The sequence below is a fragment of the Asterias amurensis genome, chromosome 2 (assembly GCF_032118995.1).
Source record: "Asterias amurensis chromosome 2, ASM3211899v1".
Classification (NCBI taxonomy): domain Eukaryota; kingdom Metazoa; phylum Echinodermata; class Asteroidea; order Forcipulatida; family Asteriidae; genus Asterias; species Asterias amurensis.
Genome location: NC_092649.1, coordinates 15,587,935 through 15,604,328, shown reverse-complemented (window position 1 = coordinate 15,604,328; position 16,394 = coordinate 15,587,935). Strand labels below are relative to the sequence as shown.

The window sequence follows — 16,394 nt, the reverse complement described above, 5'->3', positions numbered from 1 at the left end:
TGCACCAATGAGTGTGTTAGCACTGTATACTCAGTACTTTCCCCCGAGTTCTGTGAACAAAAATCCAGGCATATTACTCGGGTGGGATTCAAACCCACAACCTTTGCAATTCTAGAGCTGGTATGACACTGCAAACAATTCACTTAGAGTGACAACAATCAACAAGGTGAAACTGACTTGGTAAATTGTAAATGGTTTTGGGTTGAACAAAGAAATTAACATGATGGTAAATGTGATGGTAGAGCGCTGGCACGTTAAACCGATATGGTCAATTTTTCTTCGTTCGGGCGCTGAGCAGATTTATAAATGTTCTAAAACATACCTATTCTTGATTGTTTTCTCTTGAGTTGACAAGCAAGAATGAAACAATTTTTAAAACAAACCATTCTTTAAAAGAAGACCTAGGTTGTTTGCTCTATGGGTAAACCTAATCAAAGGACTACACAAAAGAAATGTGAGGACCAAATTAAATGTACAGCTACTGGAATCTAAATAAAAATATTCGCATAAATGGGTAAAGGAAAAATCTACAAAAAAAGAAAGTGGATTTGAAGGAAGGTGGAATTGGAAATTGTGAGACTTGCAAAGGTTAAATGTCACGAACACTTAAGAGGAATGCTAAAACTGTTTTCTGACCTTAAACTACTGATATTTTATATCACTTTGTAACTTCAGCTTTGAACTGGTTATGACTTTTTTGGGGGTGCTTTCAAATCAAGTATCAATTGAAGATCACGGTAAGCGTCTCAACAAACCCGCTAGGTACGTCAGCAAGTCACTCTTACCTTAAGGAAACCATCTTTACTCCGGAAGCTGAACTGTCCAACATGCTTCTCATCCAGTTCATGAATAGACAGAAATAAACTTGAAGGCACATATCTAAAATACAAAACCACGAAGATTTCTACAACTTTTCTTTAAAAGCATTAAACTTAGAACCAAGATAAGCAAAACAATATCACTCCTTTAAGGATCCCTGCTTAGCAAACAAAATGTGTGTATTCCTAATAGGAATTACTCTTTGTGTGTCAACATATTCGCTCAGGATTGTTGCCGATATCTCAAACACACTATCACCTTTTGACATGAAACTTTCACATGTAAATTTTATTGTATAGAAACACATTTTGAAGTGTAAAAAGATTTTTTATCCCCCCAAATTTGAATAGGAGAAACATTTCTGTCAGTAAAATTGACTACCTGGAATGAACTGCCATCTGCCATTCAACACTCTCAATCCACTGATATTTTTAAGCGAAAATTAAAGACTATTCTTTTAAATCTTGCTTTTAATGAATAGTGCCTGTGAGTAAATTTCTTAAGTAGTATTTGTCAGTACTTTTTATCTTTTGTTTGTAACACTTCTTGATGTAGTGCGCAGTTGAATCGCGCAATACAAATCTCTATTTATAAATACCACGGACAGTTTCGCTATTCCTATTGGTGGAGAGGGCGTCACGTGGGTGTGTGTAAACCTTTGTTAATGACCGGTAAAAATTGTTGAAACAAGGGCGTGACACGCGAGCTTGTGACTGTTATTATAAGACAGTTTCTTCATTCCTATTGGTCGAGAGCAATGGCCTAGACAGTTGTGCCACATCACTCGACGCGCACAGCATTCCCTTATAAGTATTCCCTTACCCAAGGGCGGCAGAGGGCCTTTATCTGGTTCTGGATAGTTTACCTCGACTTTGTCTCGGTAAAATTATCAGAACCAGGCCTCATTGGGATTAAACCACTAGTTGAAAACTTCTTCACCACACATTGATTCCCTTATTTATTACTATTATTATTATTACCGGTCAACATTGGTGTCATCCTCATGAAGCGCAGTGATAAATAGAGGAGGTGGTTGGTCAGCGTTCTCCTTGTGAGATGCAAACTCAAATTGAACGCATCTCAGGAATAGATGACACGCATCAAATCCCATCTCACCCGCTTGCTCTCTGTACAGCTGTAAGAAGGAATTAATACAAATAACCATTGAATTAAAGCTAGTGGCTTTCACTACATTGTCATCATGAACCGGCATAGACTTTCGTCGGTGGCCGTCTTGTCCTCAGACTGTAATGGGGAAGCATTCCTGTCACACCCTGCCCCCGTCCCCGCCACACCCTCGCAGGAAAAACAGACCATACATGCGTAATTTAAATTGCAAGTTATATAAAAAGTCATCACTCAATCTTGCTCCTTGATGCTCAATTATTTGTCCAATACCATCTAATTATTTAGGATTCAACATTCAGAACAACATCAACATCTGTGTAAAATGGTGTAGTTAACATTGCTAATTTATCACATATAAGCATACCTTTGAGAGAAGTTCTGTTTCACCAGCGGTTTCAACGAGCCGATGTCTTAGAGTTACGGTCTGCAGGTCAAAATAATCAAATCAAAAGACAGTGTAGTTAAAGACACTGGACACTATTGTTTATTATCAAAGACCAGTCTTCTCACTTGGTGTATCTCAACATATGCATACAATAACAAACCTGTGAAAATTTGAGCTTGATTGGTCGTCGGAGTTGCGAGATAACTTGTGTGATTTCAGATGTTGACTTCGAGACCTCAAATTTTAAATCTAAGGTCTCAAAGTCAAATTCATGGAAAATTACTTCTTTCTTGAAAACTACGTCACTATTACTCGTTACCAAGTGAGGTTTTATGCTGATAATTTTTTTGAGGTGTCCACTGCCTTTAAGTAGGATTTGTGATACTTGTGTTCTTGAGCAACTCGCCCAGGGGTATAAATGGGTACCTCAAAAGGTATTTGGAGCTCCAGGCAGCTGTATACTCCCCAGGGAGCTGAGAAAGATTTATGCAATGTTATTGGCCAAATGATCAGGGCACGAATGTAAAGCGCATTGCGACATTGAAATTGCATTGAGATTGTGAAATGCACTCTATACATGATAGTTATTAACATATCCTGGGTTTTTAAAGCCATTGGACCCTTTCGGTAAACAGTATTGTCCAAGGCCCACACTTCGTGTATCACAACTTCTATATCAAATAACAAACCTGTGGAAATCTAGGCTCAATCGGACATCGGAGTCGGGAGAAAATAACGGGAAAACTTACTCCTGTTTTCGCGCGTTTCGCCGTGTCATGACATGTGTTTATAACAAATCCGTAATTCTCGTTAACGAGAATTTATATTGTTTTACCGTTTTCTCAAAAAGTAAAGCATTTCATGGACTAATATTTCAAGAGAAGTCTTTCACCATTACCTTCTGTAAACCCTGTAAATTATTTGTAAATCTGTGAACTTTTTTTTTTTTTCTGTACCGAAAGGGTCCAATGGCTTTAAAGCTTTGCATTAGCAATATGTCCACGCTCGGAATGGCAGCGTCATTCAAAGTTACCTCAAGAAGTCTTGACCATATCTTGAGTAAGTCGGCTTTCCGCTCCTTAGGTGTTCTCCGTCCAGCCGCAGCATCCAGAGAGGTCATCTGTGATTGACCGATGTCACATATGAAGGAAGGATCCTCCGCAAAAACATCTGCAAACAACTGAAGTAACAGAATAATGATTACTAGCAATGTGTGTATTATTCAGACTCTGGGTATTGTACTCTTAAAGGAAACAGACATGTTTTAATCCTATACAAACAGTAGGCGTACACTGTGTACGCCTTACAAGGAACACCTTGCCTTGGATCAGTCGGGTTGGTCTTTGAAAAGCGTTTGTAACCATTTGTTATAAAATGCATATGATTAGAAAGATATTTTAAAAGTAGAATATAATGAATATAAGTTCTTTGGAGGACTGTCTTTCTTTATTCTAGTACCGCGGAGTAGATTGTTCGGGTGTTCTGGAGACTTCTCAGTTATGAAAAGAACTCCTGCTTTTTAACTATTATCCCGGGCGGATGGTATAGAAAATAGGCTGGGGCTACTACTTTAGCTTATGGGATAAAAATTATCTGCGCTACTGCGGAGGAAACATTTAATTGGTCTCAACGTTGCGACTAGCTTGCTCTAGTCATCGTCAGGAGACAGTTCTCCAAGAACAAACTCTACCTGGCAAGTAGCTACACACATAGTGTTACCGCAAACCAAATATAGATTTAATTGTCGTTTTGAAGCAATTTAGATATACTTACATCTCTCTGTATCTGATTGGAGAAAGTGCTACCAATCGGTTGAAGATGATCCCATTGCCTCTGAGCTATCTCCAAGATCTTCTTCTCTATCAAAATAGTCTCTGTAACATTGCGGGGCTGATGGACCTGCACTAATTCCTGAAATCATAAAAAAAAGAACTTTATTGCACCATAGGAACACCTGACCTTAACCTTGACGAAGTCGAGGTAAATTATAAAGAACCACGTCTCGGCGGGTTTAAACCACTAGTTGAAAACCGATTCAACACACTTTGATTCCCATTCATAAAAACCTTTTTGGTAAAAAACATCATCACTTTTTTGTCAAAAAGTAAAACAAATGCAAAAATTATAATTGTTAAATGATTTCTTTCGAAACAACACCCCTCCAGCTATGAAATGGTGGAGCCCTCCTCCGCCCTCGGGTAAACAACAGCTTATAAGGGAATGCTGTGCGCCTCGCGTGCATCACATGATCTGGCACAACTGTTTCAGCCGTTGCTCTTGACCAATAGGAATGAAGAAACTGCCTTATAAGAACAGGCGCAAGATCGCGTGTCATGCCCATGAATTAACACTTTTTACTGGTCATAAACAAAGGTTTATACACACCCATGTGACGCGCTCTCCACCGATAGGAATAGCGAAACTGTATGAAGTATATATGAAAACACACTAAAACACAATAATTAAAGGTTAAATCATGTTTTATACTCTCACTGCTACATAAAGAGAAGGAACTCTACTACAATATACTCTTTACTGTATTTTCTCTAAGATTTTAAAACTGTATGGATTGTTTTTTTTTGTTTTTTTTTAATTGCTAAGCACCCAGCCATTGATTTCACCAAACTCCTAACTTTAAATTAATCTTAAGACTTAGGATGAGTTAAGTTCCGTATCTATAGACGTAGGGTGCATTGAAGTCATCCTAAGTCAGGACTTTGCTCGTCTTAATACGAGATAGGAATAATTCAGCATTTCGTGAAAGTGGCTACATGAGCACATTTCATGGATGGACGCTATATAAATTGTAATTTTATTATCATTATCATTACTTACATTGAATACATGTGTTAGAGCCTGTGGTATTCTACTAGCCAGGGCTAGACTGGGATGAAACTCCAGCAGATAGACATACTGCAAAGCTGACCTACAAATTACAACACAACAACATATAGAGTTGAATTGGTCAGCGTTGATCAACTTTCATTCTTACCCACCAGAGCCTCATTTAAAAAAAATGCTTTACATAGGGGCTCCAGTGTCAAAGTCAGTTTGTGATGTACTCATTTTCCACTAGACCTCACACTCTCAAAAGGAGACCAAACGGAGCAAGATCGTTGGACGATAGCTGTTCTTTGCAGGTACAAATGTGTGCGTGACATCTGACATCTGCGTACCTGTAGCGTTTCTTTTTATTGATTTTCTCTATCGAGTTGTATAGACCCTGTACACAACACGAAACACTCCTCCGAACAACAATGCATCTACAATTTCCATCAATTTGGGAGTCAAATCTTTTGTGCATGTTTGTGCAAAATGTTGACTTCCAAAAAAGCGGACAAAATATACGTGCATGTGAGTGCACTGCTTGTTGTGCCAGGGGGCTAGAGATAGATTCCTTCTCAAAATGGGGACAAACTCAGGTCTATAAACCCAAGTTAAAATGTTGTAAAAATGTGTTCAATACACTTTATGTGCAATTTCTGATTAGAAAGAAAAAGCAGCGGTCACAATGTTATAAGATGCATTACCTGCTGAGGTTGATGGAGACTGGCTGTTTAGGGATAATCTTAAACGGCTTCCCAACTTGATGGTCACTGCCATCTCGACAGACCTTCTGGATATACTCTCTCTGATCACTGATCTATAAAAAAAGAAAACAACAGGTGTGGAAACATAATCAGGGGTGAGAGTCATTGCTGGCTAAAAGGTCTGCAACATAGGATCAATGTTCTAGTAGATATGTTAAACAGCGTCAACAGAATGCTCAGAAAGTTATAGTTGTTACATTTTTGTAATAGATGCAGTCCACGGGAAACAGAAAAAAACATATAACGAGTCTCGTAGCTCACGTGAAAACATGGTAAAAATGTTTTTTCCCCGAAACACTCCAAGCCAAAATTCTGAAAAACGCAAGGTCAAACAAACCCGAGCGACAAAGGAATCGTGATGTCATTGGCGGCTATTTGATGTGGAAAATAGCGCCCTCAGTTTGCCAAAGCTGGAGAACTGTGTTCAAACCCAATTAGGGGAAAATCGCCACTGACGTTAAGGGGTCATTAAAATAGATAAGCCGTTTTTTGACTCTCGGCTGAAAAAGAGGTGCATTTTTGACTTGAATTATTTATTACCAAATGCAACTTTTAAGCGTTAAATGGTTATAAATCCGTATCTACGATGTCCGTTTGGCCAAAAGAGGGTAAAAGTTAAAATATTGAAATTATCATGTATCCGCTGTTTAACGGGGGCCAGCAAGCTCCATCTTGGACAGATTTGAGCCACCCCATAACAGTTTGGACTCGATTTGCCCTTGCTAATAAATGAAATACAATGCTAGAGCGGGACTTGAATCTGACAACTTCTGGATCTAACTGAGCTGTTTAGCCCTAATGTAGGCAGTTGATTTTTTTTCAAGGGGTGACAGACAAAAAATTAACTCCTAGCCCTACAAAACCTCAGAATTTTAAAGATTTATTCCTTTACCTGTTGGTCTAGCACCGACTTGACCAAGCTGCAGTGAAGACGTAGGCAGCGACACTCCGCGCGATACGTACGCACAAAGTAATCTGCCTTCAGGTCAAACCGGGGTCGTTGATAAGCTACGTTAGTAATGACCTGAGCCAGGGAGCGTTTCTCATGCATGTCAAAAACGTGTTGATAGGCCTCTAAGTAGACATCAAACAACTGAAAGATAATAAAAGATAATGTCATCAGTTAGTTTATATTATAGACCTTTATCACGGTGTGGTCTTCTTGATTTTACCTCATTCCAACTCATTGTAACCAAACTGAGGCTGGACGAAATAATAGTCTGGTGCCATACACAATAAATGTTAGTATTCATTACTGTTAATGGAAACAGGGAACATGACCAAGATGGTGACAGCATGATTAAGGTATATATCTGAAAGACAGAGGTTGAGCTATATCAGTGTCCTGAGGAGAGATGCTGGGGCAGAGACCACAACAGAGTTGGCTGCCTGCATAGAGAACAAGGAAGATTGGAGACACCTCCAGGGATCCCGGCTGCGGACAACATGATGATATCAAACACATCATTTTCATTAAATATGGGTCCTTTTAGCACTCTACAAGGAACACAGCACCTCACGTTCAACAGCAGAATTTAACCAAAAAAATGTAGAGGAAAATAAATTAAAACAAACAGATCATAAGCTTGAAAATAGGCAAGTTTTCAGATGGCGCTTGAAGGTGGCAGTAGACGCCACTTCCCTGATATGACACAGCAGCTTGTTCCAGGCAACAACCAATCTATGACCAAACATTTCGTGTTGTATGCTGCAAAAATGAATGAATTACTATAAACCTTTTTTCTTTCCCTTTTTTTCATGGGGGAGGAATTTTAGTCAAATCTCATTGATATACAAAACTACACAAACTATTTGTATAACCAACTTCTTTTAGAACAATATTCAAAGAAAAACAGCAAACGGCAAAAAACAGGAAATTTACTACAAACCTGTCGTTTACTCTCTAGGAATGCCGTCTCATTGGCCCATAAGTCTAACAGGACCGCAAATCGATCCACCTGCTGATGACCATAACTAGGTAAGTCAACATCTCCTGCTGCCTGGCTCTGAAAAAAATTAAACGAAATGATCAGGGCCCAATTTCATAAAGCCTGTAAGCACAAAAATTTGCTCAGCATGCAATTTCCATTTGTTGCATATTGCTTGATACTGGTATTCAGCTGTTGTTTGCTTATCCTGAAAGTCATGTGGCAACTTGGTTGGTAATCCTGTTTTTATCAAGGAAGAAACTTCATGCTAAGCAAATTTTTGCACTTACAGGCTTTATGAAATTGGGCCCTGGCTTAATCCTTTCATGTACCATTTATTTTGTGATAAATTGATCACATGGACACATGAAAGACTCTGGACACCAGTCTTCTCACTTGGTGTATCTCAACATATGCATAAAATAACAAACCTGTGAAAATTTGAGCTCAATTGGTTGTCGAAGTTGCGAGATAATAATGAATAAAAAAAACACCCTTGTCACACGAAGTTGTGTGCTTTTAGATGGTTGATTTTGAGACCTCAAAATCTAATTCTGAGGTCTCAAAATCCAATTCGTGGAAAATTACTTCTTTCTCGAAAACTATGTTACTTCAGAGGGAGCCGTTTCTCACAATGTTTTATACTATCAACCTCTACCCATTACTCGTAACAAAGTAGGATTTTATGCTAATAATTATTTTGAGTAATTACCAATAGTGTCCACTGCCTTTAGATGTTTATTCGTTTTAACAATGGCAACCCAAAAAATACAGGTCACAATTGTACCCTAAATTTATATAATTTCCAACATAGTCAATAATGCACAATAACAAACACCAAAATGGCTTCTAGGCCGTTGCACCTGTTTCTAATGCTATAATTAACTGAAGTACCTGTCTCTTACGCCCTTGTGAGCTACTTTTCCCTAATCCTGTTTTACGGCTTCTATTTTCTCTGTCTTTCTCAATGTAAGTGGTGGCCACCAATAACAGGTCCTTTTCCAATTTCCTGAAAGAAATGAATTAACACCAATTAGTGATGACCTGAAATATCTGACCTCAACTTGTCCCTTCCTTTGTTGACATTGTAATCACTTGGTCATATGAAACATTCAACTTTCATTTTTCATTTTATTTATTCTGGTTGTGAAGGACTCTCAAAAAAGCTAACTTAATAACGATACTATTTAAAACCCAATGGATAGAATACAAAGAAGGAATGTATCATAATGTACATTGCCAAAAAATAGTTAATGGCCTGACGTTTCAAGTCTTTCTCCAAGGCTAATTATGACAACACCAGCCTCGCTACCATGGGCAGCGCGCCGTATCGATACCTCTCGTCACTAACCCCAGGGACAGCCTCGCTACCATGGGCAGCGCGCCGTATCGATACCTCTCGTCACTAACCCCTGGGACAGCCTCGCTACCATGGGCAGCGCGCCGTATCGATACCTCTCGTCACTAACCCCTGGGACAGCCTCGCTACCATGGGCAGCGCGCCGTATCGATACCTCTCGTCACTAACCCCTGGGACAGCCTCGCTACCATGGGCAGCGCGCCGTATTGATACCTCTCGTCACTAACCCCTGGGAGGCATGTACTGGGAAACAACGCTGATTGGCTCAGGAAATTGGTTATGCATAAGATGTCAAGTCAGGCGCGCGTAGTTTTTTAAAATGTTGATCACGCCCGCGTTTTTTATGACGTGAACATGTTTTTAAAAAACAAAAACAAAAACATTCTTTAAAACGAAAGACATGCGTGCGCACGTAGAAAAGATTGAAAAATGAATATGTACACTCATTTATGGCTCATTTTAATGTGCTAGCATATAGCACATTTAAATTTGCCAATTCCAGGGGTTATGATCAGGCAAGGCATGCTGGGGAAAAAATGGCGCGGTAAGATCGATCATCCCTGGGAATGAGGTTGTGACAACACAACTTTATACCATAGATCGATCCTTTTGGTTGGTAAGTTGTTTGCTAAAGCTAATTCTATTTTATCAAAATGTACATTGGCAACTAAACATTTCCTTTTGGGGGGGTGGGGGGGAGCGAGACCAAAGACATAATTTAAAGGGGATTTTGATATATCAAACCATTCATTTTTTGTGTCCCTTTTTTAAAATCACAATTGGGTGGGTTCAAGAGGGGCGAGGGTAGTACTTACTTGAAATCATCTAATGCTGCTTGATAGATGACGTAGTACCCACGCTGATCCTGAACGTGAACTCTCCCTTCATCAACAGAGTAGAAATCATCATGATTCTCAACTTCAGAGAACTCCATAAAATCAGACTCACTGATTCTGAAAACAAAAAAGTTATTTTATTTTAAAGGCAGGTATTTGTAAATAAAAAAAAACTAAGAATTTCCTTACAAAATATAAGTCACCTTTTAAGGTGACTGGACACTATTGGTAATTACTCAAAAAATTTATTGGCATAAAACCTTTCTTGGTGACGAGAAATGGGGAGAGGTTGGTGGTATAAAACACTGTGAAAAATGGCTCCCTCTGAAGTGCCATAGTTTTCGAGAAAGAAGTAATTTTCCACGAATTGGATTTTGAGACCTCAGGTTTAGAACTTGAGGTCTCGAAATCAACCATCTAAAGGCACACAACTTCGTGTGACAAGGGTGTTTTTTCTTTCATTATCTCGCAAGTTCGATGACCGATTGAGCTCAAATTTTCATAGGTTTGTTATTTTATGCATATGTTGATCGATACACCAACTGTGAAGACTAGTCTTTGACAATTACCAATAGTGTCCAGTGTCTTTAAGCAGAACAAGTTACCAAGCGGAACAAAATTTTGCTTAACAGAATAAGGTTACCAGCCAAACCACCATGACACATGTACAATTTGTGACTGGTATCCTGCTCATTTCTGCTTAGCAGAAAGTCTTTAAGCAATATTTCCTGCTTGAGCAGCACTGGCCCTGCTGGAGGCATTTGAGCCAAATGATCTAAGTAGAAAAACTTACTTGAATTCAGCTGGTGTATAGTGAAGGTAACCATGGCTACCAAGACCGCCTCCTCCTCCAAGCCCACCATCGTTAAGTCCCTGCTTATGATTCTGCTTACTGCTTTCAATGTAAAAACAAAAACATGATGAGTACGGTGAGTAACAATAATAAAATAATATTGAATACTTCTAGTGTGCCACGTCTGTCAATGATGACACATACACCTGATGCAAGAACTCTGCTGTAAAGACAACCAAAGTTCAAAAGCTATGGTTTCTAAGTAGATATGTTACTTGACAAAACAAAAGTAAGCATTTTATGCCCTTTGCTACTTTTACTAAGATGTTTAGATTCAGTCTAGCATTAACATTCCATGACAGCTACAAACATGAAAGCTTTCTGTAAAACAAGCTAAACTTCTCTAAGAAACTGTCAATTTGTTTCATTTTTTTTTTAAGATAACCACGAAAGAATGATTGTTTTAAATATGTGCTTCACTGGGGTTTTGAGTGTCAGTTATTGTTTTGTTTTGAAATTATAAATCTCTGTCAACTTCATTTTGACTCACGCTGTACATTGCATAGGGTCTACTCTATTGGAATGAGAGGTCATTACCTGACACGCTTCTGCTGTTTTCCTTCTAGAGACAGTCCACCGTCATTGATTGTCAGAGATCGTTCCACAGATCGGAAGTAGTTCAAGACACTCAGACACTGATGGGAAGTAAGAAGAAGTCTCACTCAAAGAATAAAATACAATTTACATGGATAATGATCATAATGATTAAACTCTACTATAGATTACTTGCATTTAAAGGGAAGGTACACGTTTGGTAATTACTCATAACAAATATTAACTTAAAAACTGACTTGGTAACGAGCATTGGAGAGCTGTTGATAGTGTTAAACATTGTGGGAAACGTAGTAACGTAGTTTTTGAGAAAGAGGTAATTTCTCACTAAAATAATAAAAGACTTCTAGCTAGAAGTCTTTTATTCCTATCTGAAAGCACACAGATTGTCCAACAAGGGTGTTTTTTCTTTCATCATTTTCTCGCAACTTCGATGACCGATTGAGCCCAAATTTTCACGGGCTTGTTATTTTATGCTTATGAGGGGATACACCAAGTGAGAAGACTGGTCTTTGACAATTCCCAAACGTGTACCTCCCCTTTAAAGCAAAATTATGATTAATGCTCCTGGCTAGATTGACAACTGTACTCTTCAAGTCTTTGATTCTAACACCCGTGTCAGATAGGCACTCCAGAAAATTATTGAAATAAGTACAAAATTATTGAAATAAGTACAAAATTATTGAAATAAGTACAAAATTATTGAAATAAGTACAAAATTATTGAAATAAGTACAAAATTATTGAAATAAGTACATGGAAATTTCAATGTATGAAACAGTTAGGAGCCACTGGCCGTGCTGAAAGTCTAAAAATTAACTGATTAGGTTGTTCTAAATGACTCTGGAGCGTCTTGGTTTCAGAAGTTGATCTTGTCATGAGCCGGACATGATATAAATGATATGGTAATGTAGGTTATTTAAAAGAAAGGTAGCTTTACCGTAGCCATGGTAACTTTACAGGGCTGTTAAAAAGTCCAATGGGAACAGCTCTGCGCTGTAAGCCTACAGTGACCACGCTGTAAAATGCTATGCAAATGTCATGGAATTTAAGTCAAGTCGGAACACACTGTAGAATTACACTAACACCAGTCACAGTAAATTTCTGCGTGGCAGCAGAAGAAAAAAGTTTGATGGGAACAAAACTTTTGTGGAATATACATCTACGTGTATGACAGATTTCATCACTGACAACTTTAAAACTAATTTCAAAGTACTCACTGTTCTCTGCAAGTCTCTGATTCTAAGATGTCTCAGATGAAGGTAAGAAAGATAACCTCCTTGGATCATCGTAGGGTCTTGTTGACTGCTGTCATCATCTTCAAGACCCAGCATCTGCATCGCGTTGGTGTATGTATACTCCTCTTCATCATCTTTCTTACGACGTCTTGAGGAAGCGAGGGCGCTGCTCGCCCTCGAGCCAGTACCCAGGGTTACATTGTCGGTATCTTTCTCCTCAAAGTCAGTGACAGCAATGTCGTCTTCTGAGCTTGAACTGCTTAGAGGAAAGAAATCAAAACATGACTGGAAAATGTATCTGCAATTGTTCAGCTGAAAAGCTAGCCTTATAATTATTTTTTTTAAGAAGAGGAATGTTCCACATCAAGCTTGTGTAAAGGTCTCAATTTACATAAAAGTCTCTCGGTGAGACCCGTCTTGATCTTGGAACAGGCAGGAACTGCATGTCCAATTAGAATGAGCATTTGGGGCCGTTTTATATACCTTGGGTTGGCTCTGGTTTTGGGCTCCAATGTCAATTTTGAAGCAGTGTAAACTTTGCACAGTGTTTCCAAAATCAAACAGAGTAATAATAATAGTAAGTGCTTATATAGCGCTATTCCAAAAGAGGCATCATCATAGCATTTATAATATGAAATCCTTACGAAAAATATATAAACAAGGACTGTGAAAACAAACAAAGCAAAGCATTCATAAATAAGCATAAACAACGCCCAGAGCTGGAGTACATGCCAGGGTTTTGAAAAAAGCCCGTGGTAAGAAACTCACGTATTGAACAGATCTGGACTGGAGTATATCTGACGCCAGATATTCTTGGTGTCCAGTGTGGTCCTGTGTGAAGTCACTGACACTGACTGAACTGGGGGCGGGTCACGCACAGCAATGGCATGCTCCTTCATCGCATCCTGAACCTTCTGCTCAAAATAAAACCAAAAATCATGCATGAATATCTCTAGCTCACTTTGTAGACATAAAAAAAGGAAATTTTGGACAACAATCAGAGATAAATTTAGAATTCCATTCAAAATAATAAGACAAAATTTCCATAATCAGGGATATTTTAAAACTTGTTCATGCAGAGTTGGGGAAAGTCGGCACCTCTGCTTATAGGCCACTCAGCATGAAGAAGATTTCATGACTCTGCTTACTTTTAGCAAAGAATCAGCACTTGCAGAAGCAGGGATTTCCGCGCTTATGTCAAGCATATTTCACGGATTAGTGGTGAAATTGGCTGGTGCGCATGCGTACTCCACATTACTAGACTTTCTTTGCTACACAGCTAGGGCAGAAATTCAACGCTTGCCCTGCCAGGGGAGAATGGTGACTGTAATGGTCCAAAATGCAGGACGAATTTCACCCAGCAGCTGATTATTTCACATTCCTCTCTTCTAATTGCGTCTTAAGCATTTTAAAGGTAGTAAGCATTTCATATATAGTTTGTTTTCTGCTTTTTGTACACTATGTTATATTTGCATATATTTTTATTTTTTTGTATTTTCTTCGCAATGTTTTTAAACGTATTTTGAGATTGTTAAATCTAGAGAGCTCGAGGTACACTATAACTTCCGATGTTTTAAGTTTTTAACTTTTTAACATTGGCTGAATAAATAATTCTAGTTCTAATTCTAAGTGCAGAATTCGGTGGTAAGCAGAGCAATGAAATTGGGTCTAGGTGAAGAATCAGCACTTGCGGAAGCAGGGAATTCCGCACTTACAGTACGTCAAGGGTATTTCACAGGTTAGCGGGAAAATTGGCTGATGCGCATACGTGCTCCACATTACATCTAGGGCAGAAATTCAGCACTTGCCCTGCAAGCGGAGAATGGTGATCGCAAGTGCAGAATTTGGCCGTTAGCAGAGCAATGAAATTGGGTCTAGGTGAGGTGACTACTAGAAGGAAGCTGACTTACATTGATGTCACTGACTGAGAAGAACCTACTCTGGGCTCTAAGAAGCTCATCTACATTGTTAGCGTGATACAGACTCGTCATTGTCTTCTCTTGCAATGGATCTTTCTTAGCTCTGCAAACAAAAAACCCATTGAATATGTCATAATACTAATAATATCACTGGCTTCTTGTATGGAAATCAACAATCTACACTTAAAGGAACACGTTGCCTTGGATCGGTCGAGTTGGTCTTTGAAAAGCGTTTGTAACTGTTTGTTTTTAAATGCATATGGACAGAAAGATATTTAAAAAGTAGAATATAATGATCCACACAAGTATCACTCGAAATTGCGTGGTTTTCCTTTTACCTTGTCGACTAACGCGGTCGGCCATTTATGGGAGTAAAATTGTTGACTCCCACAAAAATGGCCGACTGTGTTAGTTCGCAAAGTAAAAGGAAAACCATGCAATTTATAGGCACATTTGTGTGGATCATTGTATTCTACTTTTAAATCATCTTTCTAATCATATGCATTTTACAACAAACGGTTACAAACGCTTTTCAAAGACCAACTCGACCGATCCAAGGCAACATGTTACTTTAATGTTCAGTGCTCTTTACTACACTTAACTGTAGATTTGTTACAAACTGAAGTGATTAGTTCAAATTGATAATGACTGTCTTTCTAAATTAAAAGATAACATGATGTGCAGGTTATTTGAAATATTATTTCAAGTTCCAAAAATATTTTCCAGTTCAATAAATTTCTTTAGTAAAAAAACTTAATTGTAAACTAAAAATCAAAACATTGCACTCGATAATGTTGCAAGAAAGCACTATAAAATATGCCAACTATTTTTGTAAAATAGTTATAAAAGCGACCAAACTTTGTTTAACATTGTTGGGGGAACTAGTTTAAAACAGAGAATAGACTGTAAAGTGTAGACTCGTTGCTACTCCAGGAATCTACACTTTCTCGACCAGTCTCCTTAACTTACTTGATTTTGATGTACGGCAGCCAATTGGATTCCTTGATCAGGGCATGGTTTGATGTATCAGCTCCCCAGGACTCGTTACCCATCTAAACACAAGATGAAAATTCAATTAAATTCAATTAAATTCTTTACTCATAACGCCCAGCATGAAAATTACTTTCTCGGTTTGCACATTAAAATACAGTTATTAAAAGTAGCAGAAAAACATACATGAACCGTAGAAATTAAAACAGCAACAATTTAATACAAAAATTACATGCCAAAAATTAATATTGGAAAAAAGGCAGAGAATTAATCATCTACTGACAGTTTAAAACAGACAACAAGCATCACTCTGTCTGAAAGCATGAGGTCCTAAAGAGTCTTTAAAAGAATAAATCACTTAGTAAAAACAAATTAATATAAACCACAAGGGAAACTGACTGGGTAAATTTTGAAATGATTTTTGGGGTTGAACAAAGAATTGTCTAGAGTGGGATTCGAACCAACGACCTCCGGATTAACGTGCCGGCGCTCTATGAACTAAGCTATCTAGCCCTATATTGGCAGTGTCCCTATTTTGTCAATATTTTGTTTCCCTTGTGGTTTATATTGATATCTGAAACAAAAAGTTGCATCCCCTTAAGGTGATCCCTTGGCTGCCGCTTCCCAGCTTGTATTGTAATTTGGGTGTGATCCCTGGCCACACGGCAGTTAACGGTTGTATGGCTTCTGACTGGCACCCACGATAAGAAAGATATTGACAAAATAGGGACACCGCCAACATAGAGCTAGATAGCTCAGTTGGTTGAGCGCCGGCACGTTAATCCGGAGGTCGTTGG

The 16,394-nt window shown here is 38.5% G+C and overlaps 1 protein-coding gene across 3 annotated transcripts in view; it reads right to left on the bottom strand.

The window, feature by feature from the left end:
* Nucleotides 1-16,394, bottom strand: part of LOC139954108 (uncharacterized) — a 56,238-nt gene that overhangs the window by 29,572 nt on the left and 10,272 nt on the right. For all 3 annotated transcript variants that reach the window (XM_071953766.1, XM_071953767.1, XM_071953769.1), the window contains exons 10-26: nucleotides 15,577-15,659; nucleotides 14,599-14,710; nucleotides 13,457-13,602; nucleotides 12,671-12,944; nucleotides 11,437-11,534; nucleotides 10,840-10,938; nucleotides 10,026-10,163; nucleotides 8,745-8,859; nucleotides 7,812-7,928; nucleotides 6,815-7,015; nucleotides 5,863-5,975; nucleotides 5,168-5,258; nucleotides 4,106-4,243; nucleotides 3,366-3,512; nucleotides 2,312-2,371; nucleotides 1,800-1,954; nucleotides 786-879 (exon numbers count right to left, since the gene is read on the bottom strand). In XM_071953766.1, the coding sequence (XP_071809867.1) occupies nucleotides 786-879; nucleotides 1,800-1,954; nucleotides 2,312-2,371; nucleotides 3,366-3,512; nucleotides 4,106-4,243; nucleotides 5,168-5,258; nucleotides 5,863-5,975; nucleotides 6,815-7,015; nucleotides 7,812-7,928; nucleotides 8,745-8,859; nucleotides 10,026-10,163; nucleotides 10,840-10,938; nucleotides 11,437-11,534; nucleotides 12,671-12,944; nucleotides 13,457-13,602; nucleotides 14,599-14,710; nucleotides 15,577-15,659 (2,181 nt within the window). The remainder of the gene's footprint in view (nucleotides 1-785; nucleotides 880-1,799; nucleotides 1,955-2,311; nucleotides 2,372-3,365; nucleotides 3,513-4,105; nucleotides 4,244-5,167; nucleotides 5,259-5,862; nucleotides 5,976-6,814; nucleotides 7,016-7,811; nucleotides 7,929-8,744; nucleotides 8,860-10,025; nucleotides 10,164-10,839; nucleotides 10,939-11,436; nucleotides 11,535-12,670; nucleotides 12,945-13,456; nucleotides 13,603-14,598; nucleotides 14,711-15,576; nucleotides 15,660-16,394) is intronic.